General features: G+C 33.6%; 2 protein-coding genes and 1 pseudogene across 3 annotated transcripts; 2 read left to right on the top strand and 1 right to left on the bottom strand.

The window, feature by feature from the left end:
* Nucleotides 1-788: 788 nt before the first annotated feature.
* On the top strand, nt 789-4332 carry LOC114750982 (ATP-dependent Clp protease adapter protein CLPS1, chloroplastic-like). Of its 2 annotated transcripts, XM_028939629.1 has the most exons (4): nt 789-911; nt 1956-2027; nt 2107-2257; nt 3664-4332. In XM_028939629.1, exons 1-4 carry the CDS (start codon nt 848-850, stop codon nt 3923-3925), a joined length of 549 nt encoding a protein of 182 aa, XP_028795462.1. In that variant the 5' UTR covers nt 789-847; the 3' UTR covers nt 3926-4332. The 2 variants fall into 2 exon arrangements, with proteins under 2 accessions (XP_028795462.1, XP_028795463.1); XM_028939630.1 differs by lacking the exon at nt 1956-2027.
* Nucleotides 4333-5359: 1027 nt separating this feature from the next.
* On the bottom strand, nt 5360-10005 carry LOC114750981 (GDT1-like protein 4). Its single transcript, XM_028939628.1, has 12 exons — nt 9658-10005; nt 9501-9569; nt 8721-8780; nt 8544-8591; nt 8003-8091; nt 7857-7893; nt 7728-7775; nt 6650-6718; nt 6522-6566; nt 6377-6438; nt 6019-6091; nt 5360-5666 (listed from the first exon to the last, which is right to left on the bottom strand). The coding sequence occupies exons 1-12, from the start codon at nt 9673-9675 to the stop codon at nt 5598-5600; spliced, it is 687 nt and encodes a 228-aa protein (XP_028795461.1). The 5' UTR covers nt 9676-10005; the 3' UTR covers nt 5360-5597.
* Nucleotides 10006-16001: 5996 nt separating this feature from the next.
* Nucleotides 16002-18160, top strand: LOC114750978 (protein ASPARTIC PROTEASE IN GUARD CELL 1-like; annotated as a pseudogene).
* The last annotated feature ends 4405 nt before the right edge of the window (nt 18161-22565 follow it).

The following is a 22565-nucleotide window of genomic DNA, read 5'->3' as shown; positions in this document are numbered from 1 at the left end:
CTATCCAAAAGATAGTGCCATTTTGTGCCAGTAATAAAAAAAATCTGAAAAGTTCAAATCGTTGAATTACGATTCTTCTTCTTTTTTTTTTTTTTTTGCACAAAGTTATTGAACAAAATACACCTTTTTAATAGTACTAAGATTAGAGATTTTTCCCCCGCAGTAAATCATCCACATCCGGTATTTGGCCTTTCCTGTAGATGGTTTTTTTCTTCATTTCTCATCCGAAAATTAAAGATGTAATTTAAGTTTGTTCTCATAGTAAAAATATTATATTTTTTGCCATTAAATTTGATTGTTAAATTATATTGTTTGATCAGTCAGGATATTTAAGCATCTTATACTACTAAAAAAAGATTTAAGATAATTCTTTAAAGTGTATTACATCTTATTTTGTCACTTAACCCATCATTTATTGGTAAAATTACAGAGATTCTACATCCATTTTATTCAATTTTATTGTTAGTTTACTACCACCAATTGACTCATTAAATTTTGGGACTTATTGAGATAATGTTTCAAATTATTTATAAACGCCTTTTATATAAGTCAACACACAAAGCTCTTTTTATGTACTTATCATATTCTGTAAATCATGAATAAAAAATTAGTTATGAGCTATTTCAAATTCACCTTATAAGTTACAACCCCATTGGAAGGAAGGATCAACAAACACAGTCTAGGACACATTTCACTCAAAAAAATGGAGGAGAAAAAGAGAGATTAGGAGGCACGTGTCAGGTTTCTTTTTTTGTTTTGCCCCCTTCCTCTCTTTATATGCAGGTGAACTGAAAACCAAAAATCTCCACCAGAGGCATAGAAGAGATAGAGAGATAGGGGGAGGGAGATGGAGAGTGCGATGTGTGGGAGATTTGCTCTCTCTCCCAACCACGTCTTCAATTCTAAGCCTGGTACTTTCTTCATTTCTCTTCTCGCTCCCATTTTTGCCTTTCTTCTCCGAATATTTTGACTTCTACTCTATTCTGTTACTCTTTCATTTCGAGCTTCTCTATCACGATTCCTGCAAATTTTCTGGCGTTTTCATTAATTACTCCTGCTGATCTTATTTATCCCCATACGTGATTTTTATTTTTCTCTTCTGGAACGTTTTCGCTGGGAAGTTTGTTTGTTTGTTTTTTAATTGGCTACCGAGTATTAAGTTGCAATCCAACAGGAGCACTTCGGAAGCTTCAATTCATCAATACGAGTGGCTCTCCATTGTTTTAATTTAATCTATAAGCTCTGAAGATAGAGCAACATATGCAGAATCTCAGAAAATTGGATTGACAACTTTCACTGATTTTTTCTTGTTTCTCCAATTTCCATATTTTCCTCCCTTTTCCAGAATTATGATTACATAAAAATCTATACTTATACGCAGATGTCAAATTCCTTACTGAACTAGAAATGAGTCAGGAACAACTGCTCATCCCGTACTCGGAACGTAAAGAAATAAAACTTAAAAAGAATATGTTTTCATGCCGTGTAGATAATATGCGTGCTTCTATTGTGGAAAAGTGATCAGAAAGAATCAAAACATTGGTTAGCATAATAATGACATAATAAACATTCTCGTTTTTTGCGCTAGAAAGGTATTCTGTTTATCTCGCCATACCAAACAGGCCACTAAAGCTATTCCATCAAGAATCGAAAATCTGTGTTAGCTTCTACAATGAGAATATGAGATCGAGTGTCTGATCATTTCATGCGGTTGTCAAATCAATGGATTATTTTTCTGGGAATAAATGCTAAGAAACCACTTCAACTTTAGGACTTGGGCAGAGGTAGATTTTCTTTCTGGAGATTTCTGTTTCTGTTTGCGAATTTTTCTACTAAAAGAATCAGCAAGAGAATTGGTGTTTGGAAAATTAAAGCATGATTCTAGCGGCAATTAAGTAACAAAACATGGATAAAAGTAGCAGATAAGTGACAAGCATCTCTCATTTGTGTTAGAGGGGAGATGCATCAAGAGTCATACTTAATTTGCTTATATTTGTGTAATACTAGTATGCTGACCCTCTCTTTTGGTAAACATAAAATCTTGAACTCTTCTGTGTATGATTGAGTGCTCCAAGAACACTTACTGAAGAAAAATTCACAATACAGGGGACAAATATTCTTCTTGCAGAGGACCATGCTCCAATCTTTGCATTCCCATGGCTGTATTAGCAACAGGACCAGGCAGAGGAGGAGGACTGCTGGAGAAGCCAGTTATTGAAAAAGGAACTCCTGGCCGTGAATCTGAATTTGACCTGAGGTATAGAGCAATTTTGATGTGGAAAGCTTCACATTAAAATTCTTTGATTGGGCTGACTTGGTTTTACAACTTGACTGTATTAATTACAAGTGTTAGGGGATTGCGTTTGCAATCTAAAACCATTGGATGAAAGGAAGATATATAGGAAGTGCCATGGTTTAATAACAGGAAGCTGTTGTGAGTTCTTCCAATATTGTCACTTTTAATAGGAACAGGAATTTAAGGTATGCAATCGTTTGCTATAAAAGCTAGTCTAGATGCTGGTAAAACTGTCTTGTGGAAGAATGGAGATATTATTTGATTAAATCATGCCAAATATGTATTATTTTATATCGTGTAATGCGTATCACTTGCTTCTTTAGCCCCTTTAATTTTAAACACTATTAGGAGTGTCGCTTGGAAAAATTGAATAGCTGTTTTTGCCTAACCTTCCTAATATAACAGTCTAGAGGGATCCTATAGTGAATTATGCAGATCGTTCTGTAGTTAGTTATTGTTTGTTTGGTTTTTTTTTTTTTTTTAATCTAGAGGGTTTTCTAATCAATATTTTTATTTTGGGTTGTTTGGTCATTTTTTTCTTGTTCTGATGAGTTCTACTCATGTTAGACTTCTGCAGCCTGCATATTTATAATATTGCTTTGGTTTCATGCGTTTTCTCTTTGTTGACACTTGAATTCATAAATCAGATTACTGAGTTAAGTTTTAGAGTTTTCTCTCTTGGTTCTATGCTCGGGGGTCAGCTGTTATTTTGTTTGATTGTGCTAGTGGTTAGCTTTTAGCATATTAACTTTGCATATTTATCTATCACTCCTCTAGATACTAGTAATCAAGTTGCACAAACCAAAGAATACAGTGAAAAGCAATAAATATGTTTATGATCTTCCTTTTTTCCCAAAATGCCCTTATCAGTTGCTTCATATAATGGTTATATAACGATGTTGACTTAATTGATGAGGGTGATACAGGAAATTTTCAATTAATATAAGGAATAATAGGTAGTTGTTTCTTATATTCAAGTCCAAAGAAATACTTTCATTTGATTACCCAAAAAAAAAAAAAATCCGGAGGGAGTGTTACTCCCTTTGGTCCCAAGTCTACTCTTTTTCAGCTTTTCTTTTGGCCAACGCTTTACGAAGTACGCTGCAGTGTTTATTAGCCATTACCAAATATATCCTTGTTCAATTTATGTAAAGCTGGGTGAGTAAATAGACTAGATCTATTATGTTACTTCTGCCAATAAAATTGAATAGGGGAGGTTTGGAAAAGGAGTATGATTCTTGAAAAGATGAAGGTTGTTAACTATCATTAATAATTTTGTTATTAAGGTCCTATATTTGTACTTCATGTATAAAAAAATTTGTGAGAGTGAAAGAAAATATTTAATTCTGGTTTCCCAAGACATGCAGGAAATCACGGAAATTAGCGCCGCCATATCGAGTAATATTGCACAATGATGACTTCAACAGAAGGGAATACGTTGTACAAGTATTGATGAAGGTCATTCCTGGCATGACCCTTGATAATGCATATGACATCATGCTAGATGCTCACTACAATGGATTGTCAGTGGTCATTATCTGTGCCCAAGCTGATGCTGAAGAACACTGCATGCAGCTAAGAGGCAATGGCCTGCTGAGTTCAATTGAACCTGCAAGTGGTGGGTGCTAATCATTGGCCTCTTTGTAAATCTGATTATGTTCTATGTTGTTGAAAAGCAAAATTTCCAGATTTTAGTCTGTGTACATAAATTTGTCCTCATGAACGTTACAAGAACAAAGAAAAGGAGAAAAGGTATGGTCATCCTGTGAATTATAAGGGATGGTTGTGTCTTTCAATAAAAAATTTCACAACTTCCGTATCAGAAATGTGGTTACTTGGTGTTGTTAACGTAGGTGACCACAATGAGTCTCTGCTTTGTCTTTAGTTTCTGTGAATAGGACTTGTTTGGGTAATGCCAGTTGTACGAATGTGCCGTTGTGTTGTCAGTAGAAAACGAGTTCGTGTATTTCTTTTGTACCTGCGTCTAGTAACTCGTATAATAGTTGTGCATAATTATCTTGTGAGTTTAATTTTCATTACTCGTTTTAATTACATAACTTTTGTTTCTTTTATTTGCATTGTATATATTGAATAGCATTCCAGAAACATGGACACAGAGAACTTCTAAATTTGTTTAAATTAGTTTAACTATTTTATCATGAGTTTTTTGAAACAATTCTACATGCAGTAAGATTATTTAATAAAATATCGTAACTAATACGGATACTATCCATAAAAATAGACTAATTATTATTCTCATTGACAAGAATTATTATTATAAACTGATGCATTTTTCGTAAAAGGATCAAATGTAATTTCTTACAAATTATACGTAATAAGCCACCAAGTTATAAGAATTCTATTTTCTAGGGCTTGGGATGATTATAGAATTAGAAGGACGGGGGATGAGGGAGGTGCGCATATGCATATATACAAATATATGTACACAGACCAACGGGGTTGAATTTAGCAGAAGGGACTAGTCTCTCACAACGTGACGAACCAAAATTTGAATCCCCACTCGGAGAGGTACCCACGTTTAGTGCCTGACAGTACTTCGAATACGATTGCCTCCAATAGGAGGATACCTATGCTTTAGCCAAAGGAAAAAAAAAAAGGTACACAGACACATACATATATGGTAATTTTTGGCAAAGTTTTAAGATATGAATCTGAAAATATGAATTTCCGTAAACTTGGAATTCGGAGTCACAGGTAGGATAGCCGTCCAAGTTTCGTTTGGAACGACGAAAGAGAGGGTGCAGAGTTAGAGAGAGACCAGAGTAATAGAGAGATAAGAAAAACAAAGGGAGACTTGTTGAGCCTGACTTTTGTGGGCTTCAAACTGAAAGCAAACATTAGTGCGGATTGGTTGGCCAATTATAATCCTACTCAAGTGGATGGCCTTCAGTTTTCTTGTAGTTTATTTGGGTCTGCCCCACCAAAAAAAAAAAGGGAAAGACGGGTGCTCATGTATTTAATATTCTAGGTAGTTAAAGTTAATCCTTTTATCCTTCTAATTTGGTTCTTTGATTCCTCGCGATGGAGGGAGGAAGACAAAAATGAAAAGTAGTTCTACAATTAAAAAGAAAAATAATCCACTTATCTAAACTTAGAACAATGAATTCAGAGCCTGTCCAGCCATGCTTATTTGATTTTAACCCATAAATTATATGGAAGGGTCAAAAAACAACCTTTACCCCCACAATACCTAAGGCAACAAGTTGAATTCTTCAGGCAGCCAACCTCATTGCCACATACAGTGTGTGTGATAAACCGACCAATAGCACAGCCGTCTTCATCATTCAATTGGAGTGAGGAATGACTGGATACCGAATACAATGAAAAGAATTCCACCTGAGAGTGCAATCTGCGAGGCATAAAGTATAATGTTACTACTATACCAGTCATACATAATAATATAAAGGCATAAATACAGAAAATAAAACTCATTCCACCAACTCGCCGTTTAGATACACTCATAATCTCTTAGAAGGTAAATAGATCTTACTCAATCCACAATTCTTACTTTTCTCGTTGGTTTGTTGGTAGTCTAAAACTTATATTGACCCATTTTGGAGAAGTTATAATGTAAACTTAATCCATGAGCTTCCCCAAAGAAAAGAGATACCAACCATAAAGGGGGGGAACATGGCATGTGGGCAACATATCATGCATAGGTAAAAGCGGGAGACAAGGAACAATAAAATAAAATGCATTACCATTTTTTCAGATATTTGAGATGCCAAACTCTTTCCTCCAACAACAGCAGCAGCAGTGCAAAACGCCTGTCCACTGAAAAAAGGAAAACTAGAAAATTAAGGTTCTCTCCCAAGTAGTTGCTGGATTTTAGGCATGTGAAACATCCTGCAGCCACGTGTATGGTTCCAGGCAAGAACATTGCATGTGCAAGTATGCATATATGCTAGTGTGTATGCAGAAGTTCAGGAAAGAAACCACTGAATTAACATACGAACATTGGCCCAAAAAATTCCTGATATACATATACATATATATGCATATGCATGCAGGTATATTAGAATGACTATAATTCTCGAAGATAGTATAGTAAAAGCTTACACAATGCCACCAAGAACCACACCAAATGGATTCTCTTCAGCGGCCAAACCAATGGTAGCCAGCTGAAACAGAATGAACTGATGTTAAGTGCGGAACCAAAGTCTCTAGTCATGGAAAAAACAAATATATGCGAAAAAATACTAACCTGGCTCTTGTCACCCCACTCACCGAAAAAGTTGATAGAAAATGCCTGCATTATGGACATGATAATGTGAATCATATGGAAAGGTGGGCAATTAGAAAAATAATCTTTAGAGGAAATGCAATTACTACCTTTAAAAATATGGGGGAGAAAAACTGAGTGAAAAGGGGCCGTTTATGCTTTTTCAAGTCATCATTAACCTGGAAATGAGAAGTGGGGAACATAAAGTGAGCATTATCTAGAACACCGAATACATTATCTGACAAATCAGTTCTAAAAGCAAATGATTCTTGAAATACCAACTAGAAAACTCTTTGTTCCAATTCAAAGATATCTACACAACAGTTTGGCATGGATTGTGTCATAATGCATCAGAGGAGCATGGCTATGCATTTCTGCACTTAACCAAAATAATATCTACTCCATAAAACTCCAGTCTTGATGGAAATCCCCTCAATTACAGTAAGGAGATTTCATCATCGACAAATTGGTATTAAAGCTTTTCCTATAAAGCTTTGAGCAATATTCATTGTTGATTGTAAAGGATCAAGGCCTCCCACCTCTGTTACCCATAAGTTCATAACTACATATTTTACCTACATGACGTGAGATGACACATGATAATAACCTAATGAATCCAGCAAACAATCAAAAATTTAGACCACGTACTTGTCTAGCATTCAATACTTTAAAAAACTAGTCATGCACATATAGATACTTATAGATACTAATACTGCTTTACATCCATCAACAATGCTCCAAAATTTAAGAGTAAAATAGGACCCTTATGAAGGTAAGGCAAAGCTCACCTTTGTAAGGGGCTCATACAATGATTTTGTCCAATCATGTTTTTATGTTACGATGGAAAAACAAACTGTGGTTTATTTATAAGATGTTATAGAAAATTTATTCATGCATGTGGTTTGTTTTAACATGTATACTACAATGTTTAGAATATTTAATACCGATTTTTCCTTTTAATGAGATGTTATATTGGTTACACAAATAATTATATACATGTATATATACCCCCTGTCCCTATATTCTAAAATTTTAGAAACTGTCATATCTTATGTATCATATCATGTTGTGTCCAATATGTGTGCCCGTGTTGGTTACATGGGTATTTGTTAGCACGACCAATAGGTATGCCTTAATAGGGCAGAGGGGGGAAAAAGCAAAACTTCAGGATGATTATTATTGCCATACCTTACTGCTATCTTTTGTGGACCCCCCATTAGCCTTGTAATCCGCATCCTAATCACAATACAAGGATGATGTCAAAAGGTAAATAAAGACTGGAGTTAAAATAAGAAATCAAATAAAAATGTGACAGACCAATTTCGCTTCAACTTCAGCCAGTTCTTCAGACTCCCTGTTCAGTGAAATAATCCAGCATCAGTAAACAAAGTATCAATGCAGATGAGAACTTGCTTTCAAAAGAAAAGGACCAGCAATTGAATGTCCAAGATAATAATCATCACCCTTCTTCAAATATTGCATCCTTCAAGGACCATAGCCCAAAACCAAAGAACAGCAATGTCGTTATGTGATGAGCCCATTTACGAGAAATCTGCAGAATTACATAACAATCAATATGTGCAAGAACCAAAGAAAAATGCAGCATGCCTAAACAAGAGCTTGCTACATAATCTTCGTATATATAATTACACTTCACCTCCCATGCATGTTCACTTAAAAATGGAACTTCACTAATAATTATTTGAGCAGTCTTGCAGCAGACACTCCATCAATATCAAAGTTCAATCACCAAGTTAGACCTAGCTTTGAGGGAAGCAGACCAGAACAGATTGCTAATTCAACAAAACAATACATTTTAATTCAATGACTCAACACATATTAGATGATTGCTCCTCTTTTGTCTATTCATCCGGTGGATTGGAAGACTTTGTAATGCATTCAAGCTAAACACCTGAGTTAACTACTTGCATATTCATTCTATCAATCAACACACAGAACAATGAGAAGAATTGTCAAGTTTCACAAGCAACAAAGAATGCTTACCAGATTTGGAGCAGCCCATCCGACAAGAGCAGATAGAATGGTCATGACCTAAATGTTTCAAATTTCCTTGAGAAGTTTAGATTTGAAGACAATACCATATTTGACGTAATAAGCTATTAATTGTAACAAAAACAGAAAGATAGCTGTGAACCAAATAGGGAGAAAAGAAATTCTTACAATCAAAGCTGATAGGCAACCTGACAAAACAAGCCGTCTGGGGTAACGCATAGCCAGGATCTAGAAATAAGCATTAACGTATCAGATAGTCAGAGTTATGATATTTAGTTCTCTAGACCATACAAAGAAACAAGCAGCACTTTTTCTTCTTTGGTCAACGACTATGTATAAGAAGGGGGCAAATAATACAACATAACATGTCAGACTAACTTCATCATGCTAAGTACTACAGCAATTGAGAATGAACCGCTCAAATAAACTTAGGACAGCACAGCGACTAATTGCTAATTCAAAATAAATTCATGGGGATAGAAGAATTTGTTAAGACTTTAGCAGTTCCTTGTCAAATATCAAACACAGAATTGCAGGAAAAGACTCAACAGAAGTGGGGAGAAGAAGAAGAAGAAGAATGAAATAAAGAAAGAAGGCGAAGAGAGCAATATCTCTGGGTATTCTAGTCGATGATAACATGCTAATCTCCAACATATACTGACCCAAAGTATCCAACCCATCAATCCTGAGTACTTGGTCTTACATGTTGTCCACTGCCAATATTAAAAAAAAAAAAAATTGCGCCCTTCAAACGAGCTTTAAAGAAAATAAGAACATATATGTTGACTTGCACAACAAATCGCCAGCAGCGAAACCAGTGAATATTATAAGCCAAAGTTTTCATATGCCTCTAAATACAGTTTTCAACTTTAGTTGCAAGCAACAAAAAAGTATATAAGATCAAACAATGAAGAAGAACAAACATAAATTTTCCCTCAAAAAACTAACCGCAGCAGCGAAAAATGTTTTGTCCCCGATTTCAGAGAGCACAGTCATAGCCAGAGACTTGGTGAAACCCTAACCCAGGAAAGAAAAACAGAATCAGGGGCCAAATCAAAAGGCGAAAGGAAATCAAATTCAGGGGTGGAACGTAGGATGAAGTTACCTGAACGACGGAACTCATCTTGGATGAATGCACGGCAGCTGAATACGCAGAGCAGAAAAGAGAAGCTGTAAATGATGATGTATCAAAGGAATCTCTCAGACTCTGTATTGGATTGTCGTGAAGTGCGTCAACTTCCCAAGTCGTCGGCGTTTGATCCTTCGAATTTCTACACGAGCTAGTAATTCTAAGGAAAAAAGGAACAATTTAGCTCCTTTTGGATTCTAGAAATAGAAATCAGAGCATGGGATTCAATGCCTGTGAAGGTAACTGATAAAGATGAATAATTGAATACTGAGACACTGAGCAGAATCGGGGTGGAATAAAAAGATGCGCTTTCGTCCGGCACCACACCGGAAGCTCCCCGTTGATAAAATTACAAAGATAAACAATAAACAATCACATATGCGACAAAAATAATGGTTTGAAATATAATCTCATTTTAAAATCTTTATCAGAAATCATAAATAGATTATATAATTAATTATAGATTGATTAATTAAAATAGGAATTAATTAAGAGTGTACCTAAGAAATATCAACAATGCATACCATTTTTTGTGAAGAACACAAAGAAACGAAAATAAAATTAAAAAAAATTCAAAGTTTTTTTGGGGAAATAAATAATTTTTTATAGTTTTTAATTAACTGTGAGTTAATTTCTAAAATTTAACTCTATACAAGTGAATTTTTTTTTTTTCAGAATTTCAACTCATGCACTTTAGTTTTTATAATTTAAATTTGGCTTAAATTTGAGACTTCATCTCAATATTGCAAGTGCTGTTGATTAAAAAAAGAAAAGAAAGTGGTGATAAAGGTATGGAAGTGGATGCTGTTAGTGGAGGAGGTATCTGATTAGAAAAGGGCAAACATGTATGCTTATGCCCTATAGCCATTATTGATTCTTGATGGATCATAGGTGGGTGGGCCAAGATCAGTATTTTTCGTGATTAGATTAGATTAGATCAGATCAGATTAGATTCTTTGAGGACTATAATTTTTTTAAAATTTTTTGGCAAAGTTTTTTGTTATTTTTATATGAAAAGTAATAATACTGTTAGTTATAATTTACATAAGATGTTACTCATGAAAAAAGCCAAACGGGTAGCTCTCAAGCTCCTCCGCACCTAACAAACACGCAAACAAACAACGAGAAAGGAGACTTCTTAGAAAGTTTTTTTTCTTTCTCATGATGGTACGGCCAATAACGGAATGTTAATTTCCTCAATTTTTATTACGTTTATTATTATTTTTTAATTTTAAGAGAGATTTTTATAGCACTAAAAAGAAACGTCCGTAATTTACATAAAATAAAAAGATGTTAGTGTATTTTAATCATTTATTTATATGTAATAATTATTTGGGTTACTACTGTTGTTAATCGCTTCTTGTGCTTTGATCAAATTTTAGTTTTGATTCTTATAGTTTTAAAAGTATTTGGTTTCAGTTTTATTAGTTGTCTCTATATTTTTAATGAAAGATTTTAGTTCTCATACTTAAACTCAAACTCAGACTTCTAAGCTAATGATTTGCAACGTCAAAACCAAAATTTGATCACTGCAACAATAATATTAATCTTAATTATTTTATAAAAAAAATAATAACGAATAAAGGATATTAATATTAAATATAAAATTTATGATTGTTGCCAAAAAAAATGAAAATGTTATAGTAATAAATTATACTCTTCCGATCTTTAATATAAAACCTATTTAACTAATTTGATTAGATTAAGAAAGCTAGATAAGTTAGTTAATTATAAAAAAATATAACATGTTTTTCCTAAAATATTATAATCATCTTTCTTAATATTCCCATTCCCTCTTGTACTTAATTATAGTTGAAGAGATATCTATGAGGATAGTTTAAAAAAATTAATAAATATAATAAATAAGCCTTATATTTATAATCAAAATTAATTTAATAATTAAATTTTATATTAATAACGGAGGAATATTATATTTTATCCTCACGCATCACCTTATCCGCGTCGTTAAAATCAAAGGCGTTGAAAATCCTCAAAGCTAAAGCCAATGCTAATGAAGTTGCAAATACCAAGGTGGCCACAGGCCCAGGCAAGAGAGGAGCCAATCAAATTATAAACATCAGATTCCCATGGTCTCTCTTCAGGAGAAAGGGACGTATTTGCCAAAACAAATTTAAAACAGCAAGATTACCAATAATTGAAATTAATTAATATTATTAGTCTTGTCTTGTACGAAGCTGCCGTCTCTTTGCAATTTTTTATGGGCCACGAGACAGTCGTCTCTTCCTAATTAAAAGGGTCAAAATTTAATAAAAAGATCAATTATGGAGTGGATAATGTATTTTGGAATTACAACGTCGACACAAAAAATTTTGTTTTTAAATTAATTGAAGGAAGATTGCTTCAATACGGAAGAGGTAACTGAATGAGATAGGATATTGTTGGCTAATAACTTGTTATAAAAACTAATTGAAAAGTTGGCTTTACTTTTAATTTTAAATATAACTTCTCAATTTATTTTATCTCAATTCTTTTTTCAAATTCTCTATATTAATTGCATATATTAAAAGAAATTTATCAATAGAAGTAATAATTAAATAGGATAGTTGAAGAAAATTAATCCACTTTTATTATGAGAGTGTTTGGGTGGAAACAAAATTATTGTTTAAAAAGTAATTTTTAAACACAAAATAAGTATGTGAAAAGAGTTTTGTCTCAAATTACATGAAAATACTTCTTAAAATTCCTTCTTGAGGATAATGAAACACCCAATAAATAATTAAAATAACTAATTTTTTATATTGATAAATTAATTGTATACCTCTCATGTGGACCGATAGCTTCTAAAAAAAGTAAACGTGGGAAATTCCTTTGTTGTTATCGTCATCGAACTTGTTTCCTTGACGTGCACGGTTAATTATTACGCCACGATGATTCTCTCATGTTCCGAATACATGGACGCGAGATAAAATCGTGAGAAACCCATATTAAAAATTTCGTCTTTCACAATTAAATTTGGTTCGGGTTGTTGACAACATATATGTCAAGTCAGGTTGTAAATAAATTGTAATAGGTTCAAATTAATAGGGGTAAATAGGTAATTTTATAATTAGAATTTATTACATACAAGTCTCTGGGGACTTAATAATTATTTTAAGATTTTGAGAGACTTTTTCTAAATTAATTGTCTTATATGAGACCTGAGTGTAATTTTTCCTAAATTATACGTGCTATACACTAATTTAGAAAGATAATCAGCTGTACTAATCTATAGATCTATTCCCTATAAGTATGGTTTCATGTGAGGTGTTGGTTAAAGTATTTTTAAGAGGCTTTTGCACATTGCTCACCTATTTGAAATATAACTTGACCACCAACAATCTGTTAGTTAATATGGTAAATGGTCTTATTTTCATAAAAAGAAGAACACAGATTCAAATTTAAAAATATATATTTGTTAGAAAGATTTTAACATCAACACTCTCAGCCTGATACAGGTTAGTTTTAAACCCAAAATAATTTGAAAATACTCTAAGTTGCATTTAAAAATATATATATAACTTGGCCAAAAAAAAAAACAGAATTTGAACTATATTAATCAAGCAGAACAAGAATGCGTAGGTTTTGGTACTGCCTTTTCTGCTTTCCTCGTTGGTTTCTACTTTTGTCATCGTGCTCCTTTCTTCAACCACAACTCCATAGATAACATTATTTCTTGTTCGTATTTTATTTCCCATTATATATATCTTTTTTTTAAGTAGCCCCTTATAATAGTTTTATATGTTAAAAATTTCATCAAATAGTAATTCTAGTTAATACTCATGATTAATAAAAATATTCTAAATGCCAACCCTCAGTTCACACAAAAATATTCTAAGGGTAACTTTCAGTACATTCAAGAAGGTGAAGTTTTGGGGTGATACATAGGTGGCTCTCTGAGTAATTAGTTGGTAACTGGTAAGAAGGCTTGCGTGTGTGAGCATAATGGACGATAAAGTCGCAGACTGCGTAGACTTCCTGGAAGAGGCTTTTTTTTTCTTCCTGGGAGATTAGAGAAGCGAACCACGTGAAGCAGGCGCCAAGAGGCGCAAGGCCTCAAATTTTTTTTTTGGTAATGCAAGGCCTCAAATTAAAATTAAAATGAAACCTAATTTCTTGGCAAACACGTGCTAATTGATTTTGGGCCGCTCACGATTCACAATTAGATGGACTAAAAGCAGAAGCAAAACTTATACCAAAAAACAAAAAGCTCGAAGCAAAACTCATGTTTGCTTTTTGTGTCGGCCTCTGACATTTGAAGGTCCGAAAGCAAACCAAATGCCGCGTTTGTGTTTTTTTTTTTTTTTGGCTGGACCTAGGTATTCTTTTATTAAAAACAACTCCATTTAAAATGCTACTCTCTCTGTTTTAAATGTAAAAATCATTTTGTAGTATAAATTACACTAGAAAATGGGTTTTATATTTAGGATAAAAAGAGTATTAAATACTAAATATGATGACACTTCTTTCAACAGAGAATTCAAATCTTGGTTCACTATATTGTGAAAGATTAGGTGCCTGTTTGAATTAGTAGTGAACAACTGTAATTTTAAATAATCGTGAATTTTATAAGTGACACTAGCTATAAGTGACACTGGTTAATCGTGATTTTTGTTTGGATATTTTTTTTATAAGTAATTTTAAGAATTGTGATTATGTTTGGTTTTCATTTATTAACATCACTTATGGGTCTATAATTACTAAAAAGGGCATGAAGTTAATAAAGTTATTTACATTTTCATAATTATTATATTTAATAATAAATTTTATTAAATATAATTTAATAAATGACATGAATATTTAAATATTATTTTTATTTAAAAATTATTATTATTTAAAATCACTTAGCAATTTATGTGTAGTACAAATATTAAATAAAAGACCCCATATACTCCCTTTATATAAAAATAAGCTGAAAAATTATTAGTCATCATTATTTTCTTAATTTAAGGATGCTCCTCGAATCAGAATATTACCTGAATATTTGATTGCATTGTTTCAATCATATGTCATTTGTTATCTGATTTTTTTAAAAATGTCTTTTAGATAAAATTAAAAGAAAAATAGTTTCATGTTGTATGTTTTACAAAAAATTAAAATAATTACCGTTAGAAGGAGGGGTAGCTTGGAGAAAATTTAGTTGCTGAAGATTCATCGGGATTTTTCAAACGCACAAGATACTTCTTGTTGCTTATCCTAAAAGTGCGGTAGCAGGTTAAAATCACGATCTAATCAGGATTTTATAAAAATTACCCAAACACCCCAAACATGCTTCATAAGCACTTATTTAAATTTAAATGGGCATATTTGAGATCCTACCGCTTAACCTAACAAGCTCTAGCTCATTTTACTAGATCCACATCCTATTAGTCAAATGTTGCATTTTGTTGATGTTTATTATCATTTATTTTTCTACAATAAATTGAAATGGTTGTGATTTAATGATAAAATGGTTCCTTGTGCAATCCCCAATATATGTGTGTATATTGGAAGGTACTTTTCTTGTCCTATTTATACAAGGCAGAAAGAAAATAATTTTTTTATTATTTATAAGTCATATCATTAAATTTTTAATACAAATATACTAATTTACCCTTGGTATATATATTATTGTGTAGATTGTTATTTTCTCTAAAGTGTATATATTAAATAAGAATAAAATTAAAAAGCTAAATTTTAACTTTTTAAAGCATAGTTAATGATATTTAATGTTTTTCTTAATTATGATAAAACATGTTAAAAGTGATTTATAAATAAAAAAATAAATTACAAGTGAAGAGATTTTATTCACCACACCACATTTGATCCAAATGAGTGCTTAATTGTCCAATTTGTGGTAACTGATTGCTGCTCTATCCTTAAGAATAATAGTGATCAGTGATCACTTACATGTGTTAGTATATTAAGTTGGGTCTTAAATATAACAACTCATTTGTAATGCAATTAAAAATGCATCCTTTGCATCAACTCGGTATCCAGAGAGAAAGTTCTTTTACTAACTAATTCCAAGGTTTTGAAGCTTGCTACGGTACGCCTCTAGAAGCTGAAAATTAAATAATCCCCTGGTTCTAAATATAAAATCTTTATACACATTAGTATAAAAAGTGTTATATTTAGGACTGAAAGAGTACTGGGAATAAGAAATTTATTGTTCATTCCCAAGTGCCAAGCCTACCATGTATCTTCCCAATTATACTATACCCTCTCATTCAAAGTTTCTCTCGATCCCTCTTGCCATATCTCCAGCGAGCTCGACATGAACTCTAGCTTTTAGCTTCATCCTTAAACATCCACATTCTCTCTGCATTCTCTCATCTTCAACAATGGCCAAATCAATCAATCCTCTCTCATTCGTCGTCGTCGTCATCATCACCTTCTTCTTCTCCATTTTCGCATTACTCCATTGTCGACCCACGCCCCCTAGCTTTAAAACCACAAAGCTCAATGTCGCATCTTCCCTTCAAAAGACCCATCAAGTTTTCACCTTCAAACCCCATCATCATCAACAGCTTCGCTCTTCGTCTTTCCTCTCTTCACAGATATGCTCTCGAGCCTTCCTTCACCAAACTCCACAAAGCCACTACACTAATTACAGGTCGATAACTTTAGCTCGACTCGAGACTGATTCCTCTCGAGTCAGATCATTACTGACTCTGTTAGATCGAGCTTTGAAAGGCAAGCTTAGGGTTGAGAAACTGCAGGCTCCTGTTGGGCCGAGTCGAGGAACTGGCGAGTACTTCGCTCGAGTAGGAATCGGTAACCCGCCGAGTTTCGCGAGCATGGTGCTCGAACCGGAAGTGACACCTGGATCCAGTGCTCCCCGTACGTGCACCTATTGTTACCCTCAAGCCGGCCCTATTTTCAAGCCAGACTCGTCGGCTTCTTACTCGCCGCTATCTTGTCAGTGTCGTCAATGCAAGGCATCGGATTCCTCCGGCTCCGACTGTTGCAACAACACTTGCCTCTATGAGGTTTCCTACGGTGACGGATCCTATACCGTCGGCAACTTTGGGACGGAGACCATCACTATGGGCTCGACTCCGACGAACAACATAGCCCTAGGCTGCGGCCACAATCACGAGGGATTGTTCCTCGGTGCAGCTGGCTTGCTCAGACTTGGTGGCGGCTCGCTGTCTCTCCCTGCACAGCTTAATACTTCATCATTCTCTTACTGTCTGGCGGATCGTGACTCTAACTCAAGCTCCCTCGAGTTTGACTTGCCAATGCCTCTGAATGCTGTTACTACTCTGTTACGTCGTAATTATGGACTCAACCCCGTTCTACTATGTGGAACCGATCGGACTCAGCGTCGGGGGCGAGTTGCTTCCTATTCCCGAGTCAAGTTTCGAGTTGGATGGTGACGGAATGGGCGGAACCATAGTGGACTCGGGGACGACGATGACGCGGTTGAGGAGGGAAGTGTACGACATGTTGCGTGAGTCGTTCGTGAAGTATACATACGGTTTAAAAGGCGTGGTTAAAAGGCATGGGTTTGTTTGATACCTGCTTCGACTTGGCGTTGACGATAACGTGGAGGTGCCAGCGGTGTCGTTTGACTTCTCCGCAGGGCAAGAGTTGGTGTTACCGGCTAGGGCTGTGCAAAAACCCGGTGATCCGGTCTAACCCGAGCAAACCCAATCCAATCTGGTTTAGAAAAAATTTATCCGAAACAAGATTGAACCAAACTAGACCGGACTGGTCTCATCGGGCTAGATTGGACTAGGGACTAGCCCTCAGACAAGTTGGTCCAGTCCAGTCCAGCCTGGTTTTTTTAAAATTATTACTTATATAATTTTAATTTGATTTAACTTTTCTATATAAGTTTTTAGTTTATTCAAATAATTAAAATTTATCTATTGACTTCCTAAGTAATGAGCATGCGTATATATTTTAATTTCTACCATATAAGATTTATATTAATGAGGATTACTTAATAAAACATGACATTATTGGGAAATTGAAAGGGAATGATCAAATTTGATGAACTTCGGATTAAAATATGTGCAAAATTTCATATAGTAAGTTACAATCTTGCTTTTTATTGAAGGAAAAAAAATTTAAATTAAATTCAAGTTCTAAATTGCATGGACTAGTCCAGAGGATCAAGTCCAATCCAATCCGATCTTGGGTTAATACTGGACTGGACTAGACCTCGGATGGTCTTTTTCAGCCCGAGGCCTTTACTGAATTAGACTTCATGTTGATAACAAATCTGGTCCAGTCTAGTTCGTGGACACCTCTCTTACCGGCTATGAACTATCTTATACCAAGTGACTCGAGGGAAACGTTTTGCCTGGCGTTCGCACCATCCCCATCAACCTTGTCAATCATTGGTAACGTTCAACAGTAGGGGACACGTGTTGGTTTTGATCTCTCAAACCATCTCGTTGGCTTCCCTCCCAATAGCTGCTACTGGGCTTTCCTTGTGCCCTCTACAGTGAGTTCACCTTCTCGCAATCCGAATTACTACCTCCGGTCTTAGTTATAAGACTCTATTTAACTTTTATTTTAATCCTAAACATAAGATCCCAATCCACTTTGTCTTTTATATTTATCCACTTTTTCCAATATAGTCCTTTTAACAATGGTAGTTCTAACCAATACACTTGATTAGTAAGGATATTTTAGAAAAGACAACACTTATTCATGACAAATAACTAACTTAACTAAATTCCTTAATCTCTCCAAATTAGTCAACTAGGTCTTATAATTAGAACCGGAGGTAATAGTTACCTACTAAAGATACCGGATACCAGAAGTTATCACCCAAAAAAATAATTATTAATGGGTTTGCATTGTACCCCAACTTTTGTATGAAGATTTAATATTTGATTTTTTGGATTCCATTTAAACATCGACAAGTTTAATGTTATTAAATGCAATTAGAAATAATCCTCTAATTTTATTGATAGAGTTGAGAGTATTTTTATCTCGATATATAATTATTTTATTAAATTTATTACATAAACGTACATTTTCCCCTAACTTATTATTGTGTGGACTATTATTTTTTTGAAAGCATATATATTAAATAAAATTTTAAAATAAAGTTGATAAGATTTAAAGGTTTTTTCCCCTTTTTATATGGTTATCTGACTGGGTCATGTTTCACATTGATTAGTTTACTAGGATGATCAACACTTGTCGGTTAGTTTACGATTCTTTTTTTTTTTATTTGAGAAAAACCAATTTGCAAATTTTTATAATTTTCTTCAATTTTAAATCAAGTCCTTAGATTAATTTTTTTAATTGAGTCCTTTTCAGTTTTTACTTTTTTTTTCCCATCAAATCCGTTGATCGTTCTATTGAATTCTACAAACAGTGTTAGGAATTCTATGACTGACCAAAACACTTGGATTCACAGTTTCAAATCTCACTCACTAAAAATTCCCCTACTGCTATTTACCAAAAAAAAAAAATTCCCCTACCGCTTCAGCATCGTCACATTCGCGTCGCCGTCAGCCTCATTGAGGAAGCCCTCCGTGGTGTGCCCAGCGCCTCCCCCATTCCGGCAGAGCCCAACTAGAATAGCAGTGCCTCTTCTCTAAGCTCATGTCGTTTCCATCTTCTCTTTCACAGGCGCCCTTCCCCACCATCTTCACTCATTCCCTCACTTCCCCATATATATTCATGTATGGCTTTCTTTCTGAGGATTCGTTGCTTCTAATTTCTTTTGTTTATATTCAACTTCACTCAAACACTATCCACAGAAATCACCTTTTGTGGTATTCCACTTTATTCGATGATCTCAATTGACCACTGCACTTACTGTTGAAACTAGAAATCGCTGACTAAGGAAACTGCAATTGTGCTTTTATGTGCCAATAAGTTGGAGTTTTTCCCCACTTAAAGCAAAATGAGGGGCTGAATAGAATGGAGTGTGAAGAATTCTGAGGCACATGTTGAAAGCAAGATTGAAGTGATTCGTCCAGTAGAGGATGCTTTTCCTGCGCAATTAGTTGAAGCTTTGAAAGCTAGAGGGAGGTTATTGCTGCACAATTGGTTGGCTTGGTATGCTATTTGAGTATGTTTTATTGGCTTCACATTTTGCTTATGGTCCGTTTGTTTAGCATCTTCACAGCATTTTTATTATTCTTATGTTGGCCTCCACCAATTTCCGATGGGGAGGGGTGGGAGCAGCGTCGACGGAGGAGACGGTGCCAGAGCAAGCAAAGAAGACCATGAGCTCGACTTGCTTATGTGGCAATTTTAATGAGTCAAATTTTAAGTTGGAAAAATTACAAAAGAAGACCGTCAAAATAGAAAAATTACAAATAAAGATTCATTATAATATTAGTATGGATTTTGACAATAATAGTATGTGTTTTGACAATATTTTTTGTGAATGGATCCTTGTGTGTAATTTTTTAATTTCGGCAGACTTTTTTTGTGATTTTTCCTTTTAAGTTGTAACCCACGTGTCTTTGCCTGATAACAAAATTTTAACATCATTAATTGGAATTTAACAGGAGTATTAATGGATTTAACAGGAGAAACTAAACGAGTCAATAAATAGGGGAAAAAAAGGTATAAGGACCTTATTCAAAATTAAAGAAAACTACAAGCAGATAGCTCTCAATATGATCTTTTATATTAACAAGATTTAAATCCTCAGCTTTATTTCTTTTTAAGAAAAATGAGTCCTGCCATCCACTCAACCACCATTAATTTTTCTCTATTTTTTAAGATGACTTGGATTTAGAAGATCCCAATCTTTGCTAGGTTTCATATTTTTTTATTGCTCTGTCTATTTTTGATAAATATATATATATATATATATATATATCTTTGAGCCCCTCTTTAAAACATGATATACCAAAAAAAAAAAAAACATTTGGAGTCACATTTGATTTTAAAATTTCACCGCGTCTCATTTAATTGTAATATTTTACCCTCACACCAAACTGTTCTACGCTTTTTCATGCAAGAATCTTCAAAAAAAAAAATAAGTATATGGCAGAAATTTAAATAACACAAGAGACGCTAAAATTATTAACGTGCAAAACCCTTCAATACAAAAGTAAAAATTATAACTCGTTTAGACTAAAGAGAAACAGCTCCACTATAATCAAAACATGATGAACTCAAGATCCTTCGCGCTAGGCAACGAATCAGCAACCCAAACATTAAAAATGATGTCAAAATGTCTTTCTTTTTTCTTTTCTCATCAAATGGCTACTATTTTCTCTCAAAATAAGAACTTGCCCTCAATTCTAATCTGCGCAGCGTCTTTTCCACTTTAATAAATGATACTCAAATAGGCTTCAAATATTGGGCCTTTCTCTATATAAGAAGGGAGCCCATACCCAACAAAAAATTAACATTTTTGCTAAAAAAATTTTGTCAGACTTTCTGGATTTAAATATAGAAATTGTTTTAATTAGTCTGCATAACTTGAGTGATAATCAACCAAATCTTAAATCACATGTGAATTATAATCCCATAATCGCCAAGTCAACTTTGATCACTTTCTGGGAAATTCATCATATGTATAATCTATCTGCTTAGGAAAACTCGAAAAGAATTCTATGTTGACGGCACACATAAATTAAAATAATAAGTGTATGGAATTATTTTATTTTATTGCTTAATTAAAAGAACAAATATCATTTATTTTGTTTTGTTTTATTTATGTGTTATTTTGACTTCATTTTGTTTAGTAAACAATAAAATCACTGCCCCATGATCCCTCTAAGTTCTGTTTAGAGTTGCAGTTAAAAACATTTATAAGTATAATTAATGTAAATCGAAACAAAATTTCTCTCACATACTTATCTTATCTTGTGTTCGGTAAATCACAATTGAAAAATTGCTCAGAAGTTATTCTAAACGGCTCCCTAGTCATTCAAGCTTATAAAGGGTGCGTTTGAATTAACAGTAGCAAAACTAATTTTTATTTCAACTTACTTTTGTAAACGTGAGTTAGAGTAAAAACCAATTAGTGTAATATGATTTATGTTTGAATTGAAGTTATAAAAAGTCAGTTTAAAATGTTAAAACTTGTTTAGATGATTAATGAAAAGTAAGTTTAGATGTAAAATAATTAAAAATAATATAAATTATATAATAGATATTTATATCGTATGTATATAATGTGATAATTTTGGGAGAAATATTAAAATTAATTATGAGAATGAATAAAAAAGAGTCCATGTACTATTGGAAAGTTTGTAAAATATACTTGTCATATTTTAATTAAGTTAATATAAATAATTTTTATTTTGATTAGTCAAACGTAAAAATTAAAATGAAAATAAAAATTATAATTCTTAATTAATGAATTGTTTTTTTTGGTAGAAACTATTGGTTATTAAAATAATAGTGACTGAAAACAAAATAAAAATAGTGACAAGTACTTATTCCATTATTCATGAGAAGTGGAGAGAGACGATGGAGTTATTTGGATTATCATTTGAAAAAGCAAACATACCTGTTGTGAGATCATATCACTTTGGAGGTGGAAGGTTCAATTCTACATGATGGAAGAAATGGATGTGGTGGAGTGATTTGAGATAAAGAACAATGGATCATAGGGTTTCGCTACAAACTCACCTCAATTCCCCCAACCATTGCTGAAATTTTTACCATTCTTTATGGCCTAAACATTTGTCGGGCTGAGAGACATAGATCGATTATGTTATATTCTGATTGTGTTGAAGTGATTAATTTGGTTGTAAGAGGATGTGATGCTAATCATCCCTTCATAGATATTATTGAGAAAACTAGGTTAGCCTTATATAGAAATTGACAGGTTATTATGAGACATTCTTCCAAGGAAAACTTGTTTTTGGTTGATCACTTAGCTAAATCCTCTCATCAAATAGAGGCAAACATTTATATCCTTAATCAACGTCCACCTATTAAGCAAGATGGGGATGTTGATGAGG

The sequence above is a fragment of the Neltuma alba genome, unplaced genomic scaffold (assembly GCF_004799145.2).
Source record: "Neltuma alba isolate B1F8T4 unplaced genomic scaffold, ASM479914v2 tig00006718_pilon, whole genome shotgun sequence".
In the NCBI taxonomy this organism is placed as follows: Eukaryota; Viridiplantae; Streptophyta; class Magnoliopsida; order Fabales; family Fabaceae; genus Neltuma; species Neltuma alba.
This window is presented reverse-complemented; position numbering and strand designations above follow the sequence as displayed.